A 20,255-nucleotide genomic window follows, 5' to 3' on the forward strand; every position below is an offset into this window, starting at 1 on the left:
TCTACTTAATGATGGAGTTTAATACCGTAGCAGCAGTTGTACTAATAAATTTAATTTCAGAAGACCATTAAGTTTCATTTGTTCTTGGTTTTGAATTAAGAATCTCTTCCTTGCCCCCTTTTTGCATTCCCTCCCCCCATGGCCTACCTATCTTACCTTCTTTCTGGCTGCCTGCAGCACTTTGTTGTTGTAGCAAACTTTGACTGTATAGTGTGGGCAGTGCCGCAGCGGCATACTGCTGTATTCCTGAGTAGGCTTGGGTGAGGGCATCCATTGTGCCAGCTGTACCATTGGTCAAGCCTGTTGCACCGAGTCCTCCATTCAGGGCAGCCATACCTGAGAGCATTTGAGCAACTTTACAAAAAACCCAACAATAGAGAAAAGAAATTGCACTTATTCATTAGTGCTTTCCAAACATTGTTAGCATTAATATGACACGGACAACAATGGCCGGGCATGCAGATAAAACATAATAACCACAGCAGTAAGAATAACAATAATACAAATCAGTCACTTCACCAGATAGCACAGTTAAAAACAACAGGTAGGACAACATCCAATCTATAAAGACATATAAAGATTGAGGTTAGGAGTTATTGTTCATAGCAACTCAGTTTCCCATGCAGGCAGCATTCGACAAAAATTGGGGTCACCAGAAAACCTGTTTTATGATTTATGGCATCTTCAAAGCATCACACAAACATCTTTAAAGTAATATAAAGGCTGTCCTCATTAAAGTTTGTTTTGATGCAATTACAGATTCTAGAAGAATGTTTCTCCACCTGGTCAACTTTGAGATGAATGTATTTCAACTACCAAAATTCCTAACCAGCATAGCCATTACTAAAAATCTTGGGGATTAAAGTTTACACATCTCAAAGTTATCCAGAAGGAGAAACACTATTCTAGATATGTGTCTAGATAACCAAAGAATCTGCTACTATCAAGAATGAACCAGAGTTTTGTTGCCAATTCAGCTCATGTAACTGAAAACTAGTAGGTCAGGACAGAGTGTTTCTGGGTAACAACTGGGAAACCTTTGGTGGCAGCTAGGTACTTTGAGAACCTGCTGTGCATCATCTCACAAAATGGCTGCACTGATAGCTTGTTTTTTCTCAAAGTGACACAGGAGGCCCATCATAAAATACCTATCCCAGCTGGTGGGACAAAAAAGAAATTCCCACTCAGGGGTCCCTGATTGTCCCATCTGCAGAGGAAGCATTGCTCAGCATTTTCATATTTTCTTCTGGAGCCACAGCTTGCAAGTCTCAGAGTGACCTTAGTTTACTAAAATTACTGGAATTCTTGAGATAATCAAGAATTTCTCCCTTGCTGTGGAGAAATCTGATGCATCCTATTGATTTTGTAATTGTAACCTTCAGTAGATTATTCAGATAATTACAGAAGAGTTGGAACTGAGCACGGGAGCCATCTAATTCAACCCGCTCCTCAGTTAAAGGTCCACTACAGTATCATTGGCAGATAAACCTTCAGCTTCTCTTTGAAGATCTTCAGTGAAGGAGAAATCATCGCATTATGTGCTGGCCTGATCTACTGTCAACAGCTTGTGCAATCTGGATGTTTTCCTGAAATGGAACCTGAAAGTCTTTCAGCCCATTGATTCTGGTCCTGATCTCTAGAGCAGCAACCCCCAACTTTTGGGGTGCCATGGACTGGATCCATGGAGGTTGCTTTTTCTGCAGACTGGGTTTGTGTGGTTTTGCATGCTGCCTGAATCTCGCATATGCACGGTGGGGCTTTGCTCGCTTGCATGGCCTGATTCTTGGTGGGCCACGGATCAATGCCGGTCCACAGATGGGGGGGGGTTGGGGACCCCTGCTCTAGAGCAATGTGTGACCCATCCACCTTTCAGATATTTGAAGACTGCTATCTTATTTCTCCTTAAAGTTAGTGGATAATAAAATATGACTGAAATGGTTACTTAGTTTTATTTAGGACTCTTAAAAGAGAAACATCCTTGCAGTGGTATTTATGGATTCCAATCACCAGATAAAATTGGCAAACAAATTAGTAAAAAGTAAAAAGCTGAGATTGTATGTTATCATCTTGTTCTGCTGTGCCAAAAGAAAGGAGTTGGAAGTCAATGCTTTTCTTTTTCCCCTCCCCTTTCCCCTACTCTGTTTCTTCTTCCCTTTTCCCTCCCCTATTGTCCCATTATTTCAATTTTTCTTTGTTTTCTCTGTATTTTATATTTTGATAAATTAATACAGGTATGAACAATTGGGAAATTAAACTTGCTAAGCTAGCCTGGTTCTTTTCAGACATGCTGGACCTCCAGTGGTAGAATTTCCAGCGAATATCCCCTTTGGGAGACGCAATCTTAAAAATATTAGGAAACCCAGATGCTATAGAAGGCTTTGTAAAAAAAAACTTCTAAGGAGGCACAGAAACCTTGAATCTGAACAGCTCTCTGCTAGGTTTGTCCATTAAAATTTCCAACGTATCTCAATGCCCAGGATATTTTAAAAAGAAAACAAAAGGAATGGCAGCTCCCTTTCAGTGGCTTTAATATTTTTACCCACAAATTGCCTGTTATAGCAATTTAAGTTTAAAGGTGATGCAATATTGAAAAAGCCTATAAAATCTTCTGCACATGTCTATCTCCTACCCTTCCTTGCAACACCCCCACCCACCCCCCAATCAGCTCCTTTTCTTCAAGACTGAATAGTTGTTGCTATTGGATCAAAGCTGCAGAAAAGTGATTTGAGGAACAGACTACAAATAAATAATACAGGACCACCAGTGTTATTTACTTGCAGTCAAATCACATTCCTGTCTCTTTTAATCTTCTTGTATAACCTTTCTCCTAAACCTTTGCATTGATGTCAGTTTTACAAGGAAAAAGATAACAGAGAGGAACAATTCTGAGAATTGGGGTAAGAAATAACGAGGCAACTGCTGTGCAGAGAACTTAAAGAAAGCAACATATCTTGAAAAAAAATATTTCTTCTGAATGGGCCAAGCAGCCCCCTACATCAAAAACCCCCAAATCCTATGGTCATGCTCAAGTACAGACATATGAGAACATAGTAGCTAGGAATTTTGAAGAAAGGGAGAAGGATATCCAAAATCATTATTAGTGAGAGGAAATTTCTTTCTTTTTCTTTCTTTCTTTCTTTCTTTCTTTCTTTCTTTCTTTCTTTCTTTCTTTCTTTCTTTCTTTCTTTCTTTCTTTCTTTCTTTCTTTCTTTTTCTTTTTCTTTTTCTTTTTCTTCCTTCCCCCCCTCCATCCTTTCCTTCCCACCTATCTTTCACATTTTGGAACTGCTCAACTCTCTTACAGAGGGAGGATAACAAGTTTTGGGAGGATAGGACCACATTTTTTTCCTGTTCACACCTTGGATTTTACTGGTTGCACTTGCAGAGAATAAGTCAAAGGGTAGGGTTTCTACAGCATTGGCCAGATTGCCTCTTTAGTTAAACAAGAAATAGCCAATTCCTCCACCAACACAAGCTGGGTAAAAGATAAAGGGAAGAAGAGCTTCCTGCTATAGCAGAACATATACTCTTTTCATTTTTACTTTGTTCTGTTTTGTGAGCCCAGAGCTCTTTTTAAAATCTCAGAAAAATCAGAGTGACAGATGCATCATTGAGCGCATATGGAGAGAGAGTCACGTGGAGAAACAAATCATGTTTTCATTGATTGTATCAACTGGCTTTCAAAAGCTCAGGTAAACACCAACCTAAACAGACTACAGAAGAAAACTCCTTTGGTTAAAGGCAAACAGCCTGAGAAAGCTTTCTTTTCCTTTTTCAGCTGGGAAATAATCTGGAACAGCGGTGGAAGCTTTCATGCTGCCTCTCTCTCCACCTTCCCTGTCTTATAGTATTTACAACAACTTTTAGTTGTTGATGATTTAGACATACGTAGATATCTGGGAGGTTGGAAAGCATACTTTTCTTTGTATTTCATCAACATGTTGGCCTTTACTGAGCCTCAGAGGCTGCCTTACCTGATATTTAGACTTTAGGTCAGGGGTCTCCAAACCCGGCCACTTTAAGACTTGTGGACTTCAACTCCCAGAATCACTTAGATATTTTAAGTGGATCAAATGGTATATTATAATAACTGAGAAGCAAAAACTATGTTCATTCCCCTAGCACGATCGTGTGTATAGAACACTTTAATGTGTCTTGAATATTTTTTGGCTAAAATCAAGTGTAGTACCAAGTGTATCATGGATGCTTGACTCAATTTTTTATAGTTTAATTTTCTTCATTAAATGTTGGAGCCTAATTAGGTTCCTTCTATTTCATGTTTTGTAATGGTGGATGTTATCTTGTACATTACTTGCTACGATTCATTGCTTTGATTTTGGGAGAGTTGTTTAGTTTTGCTGGCTTGATTAATTTCTGCTTTCATTTCTTTCTGATTGAAACTCAGTATATCTTTGGTTGGTTCAGAAAGTACACCAATATTTTGGAAATAGTAAGCTGTGAGAGACAAGAGAGCAACATTTGGGGGTGAGGTAGGGATCCCTATTTTGTACTCTTTGGAGGTTTTGAATTTCAATGACCAAAATCTTCAACCAATATACAAATGGCCATTTTGCAGGCGCTGGTTTGGCAAAAGCTGATCTGTTGATATAATACATACTTGTACACATGCACGTGCACACGCAAACACGCAACACAGAGCTATAGAAACAGAATCATTATGGCGTATGCCAGGATAAATTATTAGATCATGGCATATATCATAATTATCTAACTACTTTAGTAAAAAAATATTGCATATTGCAGAATGTAAATATCTTTCAAAGGTCTGATATTCTTTTCCTACCTGTCTCTATAGGCAATAACTAAAGTGATTTATTTGAACATGCCTTATGTGTGGTTTGAAGAAATCTATAAATCAAACTGCTAGCAGAGGGCTTTTTTCATACCTCCTATATCCAGAGTATTCAGATGTGCTATTACCCTTAGCAGTAGCTTCTATGGGCAATAACAATAGCAACACATCTCCTTAGCTTCCACTTCAACTAAAATCTGCATCTACTGAACAACTAAAACAAAACCAAAATCTCCTTTTGAATTGATCCCTTCTAACTATCTGAATGCAAGCTTAATGTGTGTGCCCTAGAAGAGAGGATAAAATATCATCAAGCGCTATAAACATCACAATTCTTTAACAAGACAAAACCTATTTAGATTTTGGGCCTGAAGCTGTCTGGAATAGAATTTCTCAATTTTATCACCCATTTTGCACATGTGTTTATTTCCCTAGTAGCATTCACTCTACTAAAACGATTAGTGTCCCTAAGGTGATTACAGGGAAATTGCTGGAATGTCCACCACAGCAATAAATACTCACTGTTTACGGTACCTGCTAGTGCATTAATATTATTCAATCCAACCGTTGCTCCAGCTAGTCCTTGTAGAGTCCCCAGAGAAGTCAAAGAATTCATTGCTGCCCCAGCTGTGGAATTTGCTGTTGATGCAGCCACTAGAATAAAAGAAATAAAAATAAAATAAAATTATTCACTCCTAGAATACCATAAACCAGGGGTGTCCAACCTTGGTAACTTTAAGACTTGTAGACTTCAACTCCCAGAATTCCTCAGCCAGCATGTCAGCTTGATTGGCTGGGTTGGACATCCCTGTCATAAACATTATGGAAAGCTAGTGAGTCCTTTGGCCCTAAACTCATGACATGTCATAATAATAATTACATGAGAAAAAACTTTAAAGTATGGTTTCTCTCATTTTATCCATACAGTTGAATGTCCATTGCTTAAAGTACATATTCTGCTCAAAAGTTTAATAAGAGATAGAAAACCAGAGTCCTACATTACGGTTTGATTCATGTGCTGAACTCAGATTTAGTAGCACTTGTTTGTTTACAGTCTAGTCTGATTTGTAGCTTTTCTTGTTTATTCAACGAATTGTGGTTGGAAATTCTGGTTTGGAATTATTTCGATCTCTCCATTTCAGCTACATGCATATATAAAAATGGTATGCTATGAATAAAGCATAAACCATTGTAGGATATATGTTTCAGAGGAGATTGTTTTGATATGGAAATAGCAAATGCTACATTCATCAGTTCTCAGATTATCTGGTTTATGAAAACCTATTTGATACTGAAGGAAAAATTACAAATTGCCTTCCAGAGTTTCCACCTACAGCAAATGAAATGGATACTATAACTTGGTGTTTCTGAATTGAATAAACTCACACAAAACCTTAATAAAGAGCTGGTAGTTGTTCCTCGTTTTGGGGAAATTACATGAACTGACATTGTTACACTGTTAGGCGGCTTTTCTTGATGTTCCGTGGCTGTTTAGTTTAATTGTTAGAAAAGGTGAAATATCTAACATTCATGTATCCAGGGGCTTTGCTTTCAGGAATTATAACTTGACTGTACTTTGTCTTAGTAAAAGCAAATTGATCATTCCTCTCTGTTGTGCTGGGAATATTATCCTTGTGTTATCAGTCTGAACATCAATAGTCAAGAAGAATAGCATTCAGAAAGCTAGTTAGTATTGAAGGGATAAGTGAATAATACCTATATGATTTGTGAACTTTAAAGACTACAGCTGCAAGCTAAAAACTAGATAGATTCCCCTCCCTCCCTCCAGTCTTAGTCTTTGGTACACAGAGATTCGGAGTTAGATCTATAAGTCCATGACCAGACTTCAAAGCTCTTCAAAACCTTGTTGGCCCACCAGTGATTAAAAATAACAAGATCCTGCTTTTGAAAGGTGATTTACTGCCCTTGAGGCTCACTACAGATTCAAAGGGGGGGGGGGAGGAAAGGGGGGAACTCTGGAGAGATGTAAATAGGATTAAGCCCCTTCCCTGAAGCCACAACCTCACTCCAGTCCTGTAAAAATAAGTATCTACAAGACTGGGAGTCAGATCATATTCCAGGCTGTTGTGTATCAGCTTGGAAGGAATAAGGATAAGATGCCTTTTTTGTGACTGCTAGATATCTGTGACAGCTTCCTAATCATTCAAATAAAAATAGAGAAGGAAAAAGAGGTATAAAAAGGCTATCTAATCACTCGGCCGTATCTGATGGAATGGCTAACAGAATGAGAATCATCTACCACAACAGAATAACAAAGTTAGAAAGGGACCTTGAAGATCTTCTAGTCTAACCTTCTGGTCAAGCAGGAAACCCTGTATCATTTCAGACAAATGGTTGTCAAATCTCTTCTTAAAAACCTTCAGTGTTGGAGTACCTGAAACTTCTGGAGGAAAATCGTTTCGCTGATTAACTGTTTTAACTGTCAGGAAATTTCTCTCTAGTTCTAGGTTGCTTCTAGCTCTAGGTTGCTTCTAGTTTTAGGTTGCTTCTAGTTCTAGATTGCTGAATAGTTTCCATCCATTGCTTCTTGTTCTGCCTTGAGATACTTTGAGACCCCCCCTCTTCTTTACGGCAGTCCCTTAGATATTGGAAGACTGCTATAATTTTGATTAGTTGGCTTTTCGCCACCTGATAAAAATTAATTCAGCCTGTCAATTTGCACATTAAGGGAGAAGGTGTTTTCTTCACCTACATTTAGCTGGGTCATTGACATAACGTAAAGAAAGTGTTACTCACCTGATCAGGCAGACTCCATCCAATTCTAGGCTAATATACTCTAAATAACTAATGGTTCTATTCCATGATTGAGACTTTTTAAGCACTAAGCTAATTAGTATTTGATGGATTAGATCTCCAGGCCCACCTAACTGCATGGAGTTCTATTCCTGGAAACCCACCAATTGAATGAACCATGAGGCCTGACTGGTGACTGCAACGCGCCACTTAATATTAAAACTCCTTCAGGTGAGCAGTTTTATTAAGCCTTAAATTAATTCTGACTGCTCAGGACTCACAGCCTGCTCCTGGTCACTGGCCTCTTGTAAGACTGAGGAGTACATAGTAGCAGAACCACCCTTTTGTGCTGCCAAGCTGAAAGCAGGACTTGATAACTCCATGATTAAAAATGATTGAACCAAACTGGTCATATACTGTAGCTGTGAAGTGAATTTGACGTGTAATGGGTGCCAACAACTGTCTTTCAGGGCTAGGTGTCCATACAAGCACACACAAAAAAAGGAAAAAAAATCACGTTGATGTGAAATTGGCATGAAATTGACAAAATTGAAGATTAAACACAAGCCAGAGACCTTCTTATTGGGAATACCAGAACTGTCACGGGGTAAAAAACAACAGCATCTAATACTACACATCATCACAGAAGCAAGAATAGCCTTTGCCCAAAATTGGAAATTAACAATGGTACCCACAGATTTAGCAGTAATCAACAAAATTTACCAATGCACAGAAATGATTAGTTTAACTATGATATTAAAAAAACAAGGAAGAGGGAGAATTTTTTACAATATGGAATACATGGTACAAATGGTTAAATGAAAAGGAAATAAAGATGTATAGTGAAAATGATTAAAGAAATATTATGGAACAACAGAAATAAGGATAAATGTATAGCTATGAATATATGTATAGTACAGCTATGTATATAGGTGTAGTAGTGTAGTAACATAGGAAAACAAGCAATGTATCAAGACGTATTAATAACATAGAAAAGTAAGAAATCAGGAATCAGATTTAAGATATCTTTGTAGTGAATGATCTTAATTAACACTAATAGAGATGTACACTGTTATGGAAACACTGTAAAATGTGAGGACATGATTCTCTTTTTAAAATATTTTTTTCTTGAATGAAAACTATAAAAAAAATTTTTTAAAAAAGATATTGGCATGAGATAGACTTCTGATATGGTTGATCTGAAAAATCTCCAGATCACTTAAACAAGTCCCTGCCTCCATCCTTCGATAGGTAGTATTAAGAAAGCACGAAATGTTATTATATGTTTTCCGATTACTTGGTAAAACAGCATTTTTGAAACCCCATATTCTTACATTATAAATGATAGTTTTCTTGTCTATCTTATCCACCTCCCCCCAGTTTCTTGCTCTCTAAACCTAGATATTTAATTTCCCTGAACAATATAACTAGTAATAGAAGAGAATAGACATAGCTCAGGGATGAACTGTGGAGTCCTTGGTGTTCTCTGAGCTTAGTTGTTTGCTTGTAGATGTTTGCATGATGCACTGAATGTGTTATCAATTCTGGTAATGAAATGTCTGCAAGCAAACAAACGAAGCTCGGAGAGTGTCAAGGACTCTACAATATCACTACTATCTGAAAGGTGGACAAATTGTTGGATGTTTGGCATTGACGTGCATTGTAACAGGAAGAAAATAAATATGGGAAAGACTGTTTTAAACAATAACTCATTGTAAGGCCTCCTATTTTTCTGGATATGTTTATTTTCATAGTTAATTCAACAGAAACTCATAGGAATCAAATATACCACCTTGCAAGATTAATTCCAGATTTAAAAAATTGTACCTTGCATGCAATAATGTCAGCAGGCTTGGGGTAAAACTGGGCATTGGATGAGCTGGTGACCTAATGGCTAAGAGGCGTCCATTTGGATCCGTACTGACAAAACAAAAATGATGCATATGGCACAAGAAAAGCTGTTAACCTATGCTAGTGAAAACTATGTCATAGGAAAATTGCAACTGTTTAAAAAGAGCCTTAATATATAAAGAAAAGAGGAGAAAAGGAAAAAAAGGAAAAAAAAATAAAAAACATACACAGAAAGTCACTCGGCCCTTTTTTAAAAATGCACCTCCATTCTTTCCCTCACACTAATAGACAGCTGGTTTTTCGATGAACGCATTATCGACCCAAGATTTTAATCCTGGTGACATGCTTTCTTAACAATATCAAAGAGACTTTTTGACTGCACTGTGTTCAGCAGTCTTTCATATGATAAATTTCCAAATCCCTGGTATATAACTCAAAAGTCGCTTCACATCTTTAAATAGCATTGATATTTTTGGGAGGCAATGCTATATGGATAAATTTATGGAAACTAACCCAAAATGGAGTAACAGCGGGTCACATCCATATCATACTAGTCAATGTCCCCTTATTCATTTCATGCAATAGGTTTCTTTCCCTCACAATACCAAACTGACCTTGGAGTAGAAGAATCACTGAAGAACAGTGGTCCCAACTAAAAACCTCCTAAACTGGTCCAGTAAGCTACCATGTTAAGCATATTGAAAGCTGCTGAGATATCAAGGAGGCCCAGAATAGAGCTCTCTCTGAGATCATCGGCCAGTGTTACCATACAGCTTGGTATTGTATTCAGACTTTAAGCTATTTTAAAAAGGACCCAGATAAATCACTTCCTCCAGGGCCTTTGGAGTAGTAAACCTTACTATCTTCTCAACAACGTTCCTTGGAAAGGAAAGAGTGCAGTCCAGACAAAATTATTCAGAACTTTTAAATCCAGTGATGGCCTCTTGAGGGGGAAAGAAACCCATGATTTCCTTCCAAGCATTTCCTCCCACAAAAAGACATCCATCTCTGCTGGATCAATGACATATTGCCTCCTGGAATGACTTAACCACCCGTGAAGGACATGGAACTAAGAGGAAAGTGGCAGGGTTCAAAGCCCCAAGGACTCAGTCATCGGGCTGATGGACCTGAACTCTTTTCAGATTACTAGGCATGACTGCAGCTCAGACAACTGCACAAGACCCAAAAAGGCAGAAATCCAACTCCAAACAAATTCAAGCAATTTTATCTGAGAGATGCCTGCAGAGGCTCTCTGGTCTTTTCTTCCCCAAATCACTCAACACAAGACCACTAGCTGCACTCTGCCACTATGATAAGAGTGGAGAAATAAGTCTGTTTTGCTGCTTTTAATCCTTAATAAAGAGTTATACCTGTATCCAATCAAATTTGTTCTTCGTTCATGAGGTAAGACCAAGCAAGATATAGATGGGAAAGCTTAAAATTACTTTTAGAGGAATTACCTTATAATGTAAGTGGAGGAGAACGCATCAGATATTTTTGATATATTTTTCAGCATTCAACCAGGTTAGACTGTTTACGTTTAATATCTGTGTGAATGATATACTTATCATTTTCTTTTGTACACATGGTTTTTTATTTTTATTATTAGCATTTGATGGTTGTTAGTTTGTTTCTTCTTTTTTATTTTAATTTTGGAAATACAATGAAATTTGTAAAGGGAAGACCATCCAAATTATGATCAAGATATATCTATATCTATATCTATATATATATAGATAGATATAGATAGAGGGGGAGAGATGGGGGGAGAGAGAAGCAACTATTTATATGTGAGTGTACTAGTATAGGACAAATTGGAGGGAAGGAATTTAAAATTAGATGCTTTAGATGGCCTAAAAAATTTAAACAGAGAATAGGAAAATGTTTCTTTTGCACGAATATTTTCTAGGAATTTGACAAAAAGGAGGGGATAATCAACAGGTTGGGATTATTGTGCTGTGGTTATATAACATTCAGAAGATAGTGTGGATTCTAAATCTTAATTTTGTTTTTCTGCCTCTTCACATGAGCTGAACGAGATGATTTTATCCACAATTCCCAGATCCATTTATAATAAGTGTCTATACTTCTTTTGTGAAGCAAAATATATTCTAAATATTTAAAAGGATAAGATGCAGCTTTTGTCAATGTCCAATCTCCAAGAAAAATCAACTATGTTGGCTGATTTAAAAAACTCTCATACAGGTGCAGCTATTTTGGGATTCTTTCTGGAAGCACATTTCAGATAGCACAGTGGGTGCTTGGACTATACAAAATGTCACCCCGACAGGCTTCAACTGCCTCTTGGAGAGATGTGTATTGTTCTGAAATGAACAAATAAAGAAAGCTTTTAAGAGATGCTAGGCTTAGAGAAACATTTTGTGATGCTTCTCTGGAAAAGCATCCTAAATGTTCTATAAAAATGGCTCAAGTTTCAAACAATTCTGCTTTAAGCAATGAATGCTTTTACTTAACAAAGGCAAATCCTTTGTGGTATGGTTAGCATCATGAATGACCCATAACTCATTTAATTGCTTCCCAAGAGCGAAGAACAGAAACGCTACCCAGGCAAACAGTTTCTTTTCTCTTAAGCAGCCGAACTGGTCAAGAATAGTACATCTTTTGCATTTGTATGGCAGATCAAGTGAATTAACAATAAAAGAAGCAGTCAATGGCTTCTTTTATTAATGTGGAACAAAAGCTTAAAAATAGCTGCCAAGCAGATCAGGTATGTGAAAGAGAGAAAGAGAGAGGAGAGAGAAAGAGAAAGGGGAGAGAAAGAGAGAGGAGAGAGAGAGAAAGAAAGAGAAAGGAGAGGAGGGAGGGACACACACACACACACATGAATTCAAATCCTATATTGATCATCAGCCAGGCTTAGAAAATGAACATGGTCCTTCTGCGAGAGTGATGGGCAATTTCAAAATTTGACAAAATAAACAAATCAACATCTTTCTAGAAGCTACAGGAAAGCTTGATAGTTGATGAGTTGATGCTAACAAAGCTGGCATCATGTTGGGCTCGACACATTTAGAAGTCGCCAGTAATTCCAAAGGTGATGTCAAACATTTCCAAAGCACAGAGAGAAATTCAATAGCGCTCCCTATTCGTCCATTGCAGTTCTCACATGGTGGCTATAAGTCAAAGATGGAAGAAAACAGGAAGGCCATCCCAGAATCCACGTGGCCCAATCTGGAGGTGATGTTTTTTAAGGAAGGAGAAAATGAGCCTTCCGACCTTAAAGTACCAACTGCAAGGCTTGGTGGTATCAATTTTGTCCCTTAAACCACCCCAATGTCCACAAGTATGCAAAAACGGGCCCATTGTTTTAGCCCAACTCATTTGGGGAGGGGTCCCGGGGAGACCAAAAAAGAATGTAAGCTTATATGTGGCTGCCAACACATACTTTTTGCACCTGTTACAGATCACGAGAGAATCAAACGGGGATCCAACTGCTCTCCTGTTGAAGCTATGCAGGTACTCCTCAACTTACAACCTTCTGTTTAATTACTGTTCAGAGTTACAAGGCACTTATAGTGACCTACAACCACTTTCATCGTTGCAGCAACCCCATGGTCACGTGATCAAAATTCGGATTCTGGGCAACTGGCTCATATTTATGACAGTTGCAGTGTCCTGGGGTCAGTGATCCACCTCCTGTGGCCTTCTGACAAGCAAAGTTAACGGGGGAGCCAGATTCATTCAACAACCATGTTACTGACATAACAATTGCAGTGATTTGTTTAACAACGGTGACAAGAAAGATGGTAAAATGAGGCAAAATGCAGTTAACTATCTCAATTAGCAACAGGAATTTTGGGTTCAATTGTGATCCTAAATGGAGGGCTACCTTTACCATACCCATTACCCCCTTTTTGCTTGCTGCTTAGAGTCCCAAGGACTAAAATAAAAGATAGCAAGAGTAGCTGTGGGTGGCCTTAGCAACCCAACAAAGGAAGGAAAACGAGCTATGCTACGTGTTTTCCTCTAGTTGACCTGTTTACAACCCTCCTGAGAACGTGGAGGGAAAAATTGCAAAGAAAGATGCTTGTTTTCACCCTGGTGTAATTTTTTTTTTCTGCAAAACTATAACTTCTGAGACTTTCACAGTACGCAAGAGCCAATGGTGTCAACTACCAACATTTGGCACCTTGAAAAAAAAAAAAGTTTCATTGGTTGTTGAACACCGTTGCCTCTTACTTGTAACCATCAATCCTGTACGCCTTGTGCAGTCTTGGCAGAATCGACTGTAAGTACAAATGCTATAAATCTGCATTTTACTTGCATAGCTTCATTAATCACAGTTCATTTAAAGTCATTAAATTAGCTAGCCAGGATGCGCTTTTCCCTCAAGTGCATTGGCATTTTTGTAATAAGATGGTCTGTAGATAAAAGACAACAGGGAAAATTGTAAATAAAAGACGATGGGAAGTTGATTTTTTGAGAATTACTACTTCAAAAAAAAAAAAAGACGCTCCCCAATACTCTTGCAACTGCAAAACTGTACAGACAATTAAAAAAAAATAAAAATAAAAAGGGGCACTTATTTTCCCCATCTTAAAAAGCAAATATAAATGCTGCACTATAGCCTAGATTTAAATGGAAATGCTTTGAAATGGAACACGTGGCTTTTATATAGCTAAATAGAGCTCTCCCATGGAACCAAAATCAGCCAGGGAAAGCTTTTATTCAGGTTGACAAAGTATTTAATGGACCGGAAAATTTAGCACTAGATAAGAAAGTTGAAATCAAAAGAACATCTTAACAAGGGTTGTTTTCAGTTTAGATGTAGAGTTTGTAAGGAGGAACAAGACTATTAAATGGATGTTTTTGCTTGATAGCAGTATTCAGGGAGGGCTGTTGCTAGGGGAAAAAACGGTTCAGATAAGTATTTCTCAACCGTAGCAATTTAAAAATATGTGGACTTCAACTTTCAGAATTCCCCAGCCGGCTGTAATATTCCTTGCACTCTACTGCCTTGTTCCCTAAGGATAAAATCTTGTGCCAATAAAGTTTCTGACTTCAAATGTGTGTTCACAGAAGCTGGCCAAATTTAGATTTGGAGTTATAGCTAAAATGGCTATATCCTTGTAAGATGGCTACCTGATTTATTTTTCTATGTTCAACTTGTCTCTGAATTGCTCACCCTTTTCTCTCTCTCTCTTTTACATCTCTATGGACGATTACCCAGAATAGGACAGAAAACACAGAATCATAGAACACATAGAACACAAAATCATGGGGTTGGAAGGGACCCTGGATGTCTTCTAGTCCAACCCCATGCTCAAGGCATAAGATATTATCCAGGTCAAATGGTTGTTCAGTCTATTTTTGAAAACCTCCAGTAATGGAGCACCCATAACTCCAGGAGGCAAGATGTTTCATTGATTAATCATCCTCACTGTCAGAAAATTTCTCCTTACTTCTAGGTTAGATCTCTCTTTAACAAGCTTCCACCCATTACTTCTTGTCCTGCCCTCAGGTGTTTTGGAGAATAAATCAATCCCTCTTTTCTGTGACAGCTTTTCAACTACTGGAAAAGTTAAAATAAAACAATGGACTCAGCAAGGAGTCTGGATATCTCTTTCTCAAAGAATCTGCAGAAGAGATCTTGGGCTGCATATTCCTATTTTCCTGGGAGAAGCATAAGATAAATGCAGACTTTTTTATGCAGACTTTTTTATGTGGCTTCTCATGGACATAAGAATTAATGCTGTATTAGTAGGACTTCCGGTTTGACGGGCTTTGGCGACAGACAGAAATCCGTGATCGTGCACAGTTTCTGTCTGGGCTCGCCGCTGGAGCGCCCCGAGCTGGCTGGTTTCGGGGCTAAGCCACCCTGTAGAGGTGGTGAAGAGGGGGAAGATCACCAGCAGGGTTGAGGAGAGCCGCATCTCTCCTCCTCAGCTGGCCATTACTCCCTTTCCCGAAGGCGGTTGCAGTGGTGGTCAGAAATGGCCACCACAAAGAAGAACTCGACCAGAAAAGAATGTGCAGGAGGAAGATAAGAAGTGAAAATTTTGGCTGACGGGGTTAAATTGTAAAAGCAACAACTAAGGTACCCTGGAATTTAAACTTACAAAAAATAACATCGCTCCCAAAGAAGAGTCGGAAGCAGCGAAGGAAAGTGAAAAGGGAAAGGTTTGGCTCTTTTTTTTCCTTCTCTCTCCTTCCCTATACTGACAACTAAGAGACTTAAATAAGAAATCGGAAAAATCCGCTTTGACATCAATAGGCAATTAAGCTGAAAATAAAACAAAATGCCAAAGGGATAATAAAGATTTCTGGACATTAAATTTTTTCTTTTTCATTAGCAGGAAGGGAGAGAAAAAGAATAAGGGCAGGATCTGGAAGAGGGAGGAGACTGCCTGGAATTAAAAAGAATCTACAGTAAAATTTCTACAAGACTTCTAAAAGATACATTTTAACTGAAACTTTGCAACTAAATGGTAACCCAGGAAGAGAAAGTGAAAAAAAAGAGCAAAAAAGAAACAGCTTGCATGTATTTGGATTATTTGGTGATCTTTGGATTCTTGGTTATTATATTTGAATGACTAAAATCAATTGGGTGGTTATTTAAAAATTTATACAATGGCACCGCTTCTGGATGAATTGAAAATGGAACTTAAAAAGTACAAAGAAGATGCACAAGAAAGGAAGGGTTCTTTTGGCTTGGTTTTTCAATTCTTAGAAATGGAGATTTGGAACTATGAGAAACAACAAGAAAAGACTGCAAAACAAGAAGACTGGGACAAAGAAGAAGCCATCTTTAATGAACAAGCAATTTTATGTGGGGAAGAAAAAGGAAAGGGGGGAAAGAGAATGGAGAATTTAAGACTTAAAAAAACAACCAAAGAAAAGAAAAATAATTCAAAAAATAAGTATAATACTGGAAAGTAAGAGAAAAGGTGAATACAGAAGAGAGAAATAGAGGTAGAGAAACAAGGGGGTAAAAAGGGGAGAGAGAAGAGAGGGAACAAGGAAAGGAAAAGAAGTTACAAAGGACTGGAGCAAGATATAGAGAAACAGGACCTATTTAGAGATAATGGGTGAAAAATGTAACTGAAAAGGGGATTCTGTAAAGGTACATAAGACTGTACTGTTATATTAGTAATAGAAATAACTTTAGAAAATTGGAAACAATGTATGATTAAAATGAGGGATAAAATAGTGTAATTTAGTGAAATGTTTGTGAATAAAATAACTGAAATAAAATAAATGAGAAAATCGAATTAGGAAGGAACGGGAACATTTTAATTAGTTAATGTTTTATAAAATATAAGTGAAGGGGGGGAATTAACTATGGAAAGCTTATAATTGTTCCCATAGAAGTATGATATTTAATTGAAAAGTAATGTTAAAGATGTTAAGACTTTAATGAATATTAATATTAATGATAGAATTGAATTGGAATGGAATGTTGTTTTAATTATATACATTTATAATTTTTTCTTTTTTTAAGAATACAGTGTGTATTTTAAGAATGTACCAAGCAGAATCCGAATGGAAGTTATGTATTATATTGAATGTTACAACTTTAGGGAAAAGATATAAAGGCGTCATACTCCAATCAGTAACTACAGGAGAAATTTTGTTTAATGAGAAAAGATAATAGATAATTGAAACAGGACAGACAAAAAATATAAATACAATGATTTGAATTGAGATGAGATAATTAAAATAAAATTGAGAAAATTAAAAGAGGGGAGAAGCTATGCAGAAAATGTAAAATAGTAGTAAGATATGGAATGGAATATAAAAATGAGCATGAACCTGAATTTGTGTCTATACGAAGAAATGTAACCCGGGATTACGCTACTTTCAAAAAAGATGTTTTATTTGTATTTTTTTCCTCTTTGTGAAAACTCAAATAAAATTTACAAAAAAAAAAAAAAAAGAATGAATGATGTATTCTTTTTCCAAGGCCACTCCTTTTTATAAGCAGCAGATTCCCAGACATCCTAGGCACATTTTCTCCGAAGTATCAAAATATGTCAAAAATCTTGTCTCTGGTGGCCTAAAAGAAATGATTAAAAACACTGGTACTTTCCTGCACACAAAGGGGCACATTCTCACAAGTGCACAGTTACTGTACCATCATTAAGCAAAGCCACCCAATTGCTTTTCCTACTGAGCAAACTGAGATGGATTTAAGATGGCAGCTGGATTGGTGTCTGGCTGTGCCTCGAGTTATCAACACTCAGCAACAAAGGAAAATTCTGAGGGGGGAAAAAGTAAATTCTGAACATGGAAGAAGAAGAGGAGGAGCAGGAGGAGTGATCCAGTTTTGCTCACCACATTACAAAAAAGATGTTACGACTTTGGAAAAAGTGCAAAGAAGAGCAACTAAGACGCCTAAGGACCTGGAGACAAAAACATATGAAGAATGGTTGCAGGAATTGGGTATGGCCGCTCTAGAGAAAAGAAGGGCTAGGGGGTTCATGATAGCATTATCCCAGTATTTGAGGGGATGTTATAAAAAAGAGAGGGTCATCTTGTTTTCCAAGGCTCCAGAAGACTAGACACTAAACAATGAATGGAAACTAATCAAAGAGAGAAGCAACCTGGAACTAAGAAGAAACTTTCTGACAGTGAGGACCATTAACCAGTGGAACGGTGGGTGGGTGCTCCATCACTGGAAGCTTTTAAAAAGAGATTGGACAGCCACCTATCTGAAATGGTCTAGGGCAGTGGTTGCCAACCGATGGGCCGTGGCCCACTGGTGGGCTGCACGAGAACATTTTGGTGGGCCGCAGAGAAATCTCACCCCCAGAGCACCCCCACAAATCAATTAATCCAGGCTGCACAGAAATACAAGGCTGCACCGCCCACATGGCCCGCGGGAACCCTCCCTACCCATTCACTCCTTACCCGGCAAACTTGCCTGCTAAATTGCTATTTTTCCTTTTTCCGACCATCATCTGTTCTGCTGTGCCGGGAGATTTGGATTAGCTAGGAAGCAGGAAATGGTTGGATTTTTTGCTTTCTAGCTTATCTTTAGATCTTCAGCTCTGCTTTTAAGTACAGCCAAACCTCCCTTAGGACTGAAGGTTCTATTATTGAATGCAGACTCACGGCAAGCAAATTTTATGTGACAGACTGAGCTAGCCGATGGCAGATAGGTAGATCACTGAATGATTCTGTGAGCAACTCAATCTGCCTGCCTGCTTTGCCTGATTTTGGGTAAAAGTTGCTCTTTTTCTAAATAAAAATTTCAATATGTATATAAATATTTATAATATTTACATACAAGTCATGCCCAGCCAGTCACATGACCACCAAGCCACACCCCCAAATTAGGCCACACCCACAGAACCAGTTAATGGTCCCTGGGATTTAAAATTATGAGTTTGGTGGTCCCTGAGGTCCAAAAGGTTGGCGACCCCTGCTCTAGGGTCTCCTGCTTCATCAGGGGTTTGGACTAGAAGATCTCCAAGGTCTCTTCCAACTCTGAGCACAAATAACTTCCCATGTAGGGCTGGCTAAAGCCTGTGGCTGAGTTGCGTGGAAAGCAATGGTTTTTTTAAATAGCTTAGTTATCCTTACCCTGCAAACTTATCTGACGTTCTTAGATATAAATGTATGTATAAAATTAGTTGTTGTCAATGCTCTTATAGCATCGCTTTCCCAGTGGTGGAGCAGCTTTGCTCTCTAATTTTAAAGTTGATTTATGAAAGTTAATAACCTCCAGCTTCTATATAAATGTACAATGATGCTCTAAGGCCATTCTCTAGCTATTAAGCACATTTCCAAGTTTAATAATGCTTAGAACATGCTCATTAAAGCAGTTTCATTAAAGTCAAGAGAGCTAATTTTTCTCCTGTACACAAATCCCCCCCTCCCGCCTGCGCTAAGGAAAACTGTTAAATTAACCAGAACAGCATATTCTGAATCTTGTTCCAGTAAACAAATCTGGGATTTTTTTTTTTGTAGCAGAATTACATGTGAATCATGCTGAAAAGACACTCTTGAATTTGATGGAATCTGTGGTTAGGCGCTAGTATGAAAAAGTCACGGTCATTTTAAAAAAGAATGAATTTTAACTTAGTTTGGAGACGATCCCTTCTTTTTATAAGCAATGCTTGAAAGCAGGAACAAATGAATGGGTGCATGACTACACAGCTGAAACTGTTTTAATATATTCCATTTTCAATAGCAGCAATACCAACTCAGATTAGGACTGTTGTAGCCCACCCTTCTTCTACAAAGCACCATACACAATTTCTCCACAGTCCTCTTCTCACAATAAAACTGTGAAACAGATGGAAAAGACAGCAAGTAGTTCAAAATCATCCAACTTAGTAGGTGGATAAGTAGATTTTGGCAACACAACTCCCCACAACACATACCCAAAAGCATGCAAAATCTGCTTTTAATTTGATTGTGATGGGGTGTGGAAAAGGATCCAATCCTGTTGTATTTCCATCCTTGTGGGCCAAATGATGTCACGGGGTGGAAGCCAACAGAAAGCCCCACCCCGCACAAAGTTGTGTGTTGTCTTCAATAATTCCATTTGCTTTTATCATCTTCAATTGGTATTTAATCCCTATGTAGGATTATTCTGCACTTCATTCTCTGCCAACCGCTACTCAGCTGCGTAAATCCTAAATCGTGTCTTAAAACGGTATAAATGTGGGTTCCAGATGTGGAATCCACAATACAGATAGCATTAAAATGTGGGAAAAGTCAACCAAGGGGATTGTGCAGCAAATCAAGGAACATCAGATACATCTGAAATCTGCAAATACTAAGCATTACTGGTCACTGAGCATTTGTCCAGCTCTGGAGCAAAGAGATAAGGAGGAAAAGGTTGCTGGCTGACTTAGAAGAAAACAGC

General features: G+C 38.0%; 1 protein-coding gene across 37 annotated transcripts in view; it reads right to left on the reverse strand.

Annotated features, from left to right (window-relative positions):
• The window catches only part of CELF2 (CUGBP Elav-like family member 2), a 555,045-nt gene that overhangs the window by 10,680 nt on the left and 524,110 nt on the right, over positions 1 to 20,255 (reverse strand). For 11 of the 37 annotated variants that reach the window (XM_087935304.1, XM_087935296.1, XM_087935283.1 and 8 more), the window contains 2 exons: positions 5,348 to 5,467; positions 157 to 336 (listed from right to left, as the gene is read on the reverse strand). In XM_087935304.1, coding sequence (XP_087791430.1) covers positions 157 to 336; positions 5,348 to 5,467 — 300 coding nt within the window. Of the gene's footprint in view, positions 1 to 156; positions 355 to 5,335; positions 5,468 to 20,255 lie in introns of all 37 variants that reach the window. The other 26 variants (XM_087935295.1, XM_087935282.1, XM_087935288.1 and 23 more) reach the window with 3 other exon arrangements.

This window comes from Pseudonaja textilis, chromosome 5, assembly GCF_049901715.1.
Source record: "Pseudonaja textilis isolate UNSWEBS1 chromosome 5, rPseTex1.2, whole genome shotgun sequence".
Lineage (NCBI taxonomy): Eukaryota > Metazoa > Chordata > Lepidosauria > Squamata > Elapidae > Pseudonaja > Pseudonaja textilis.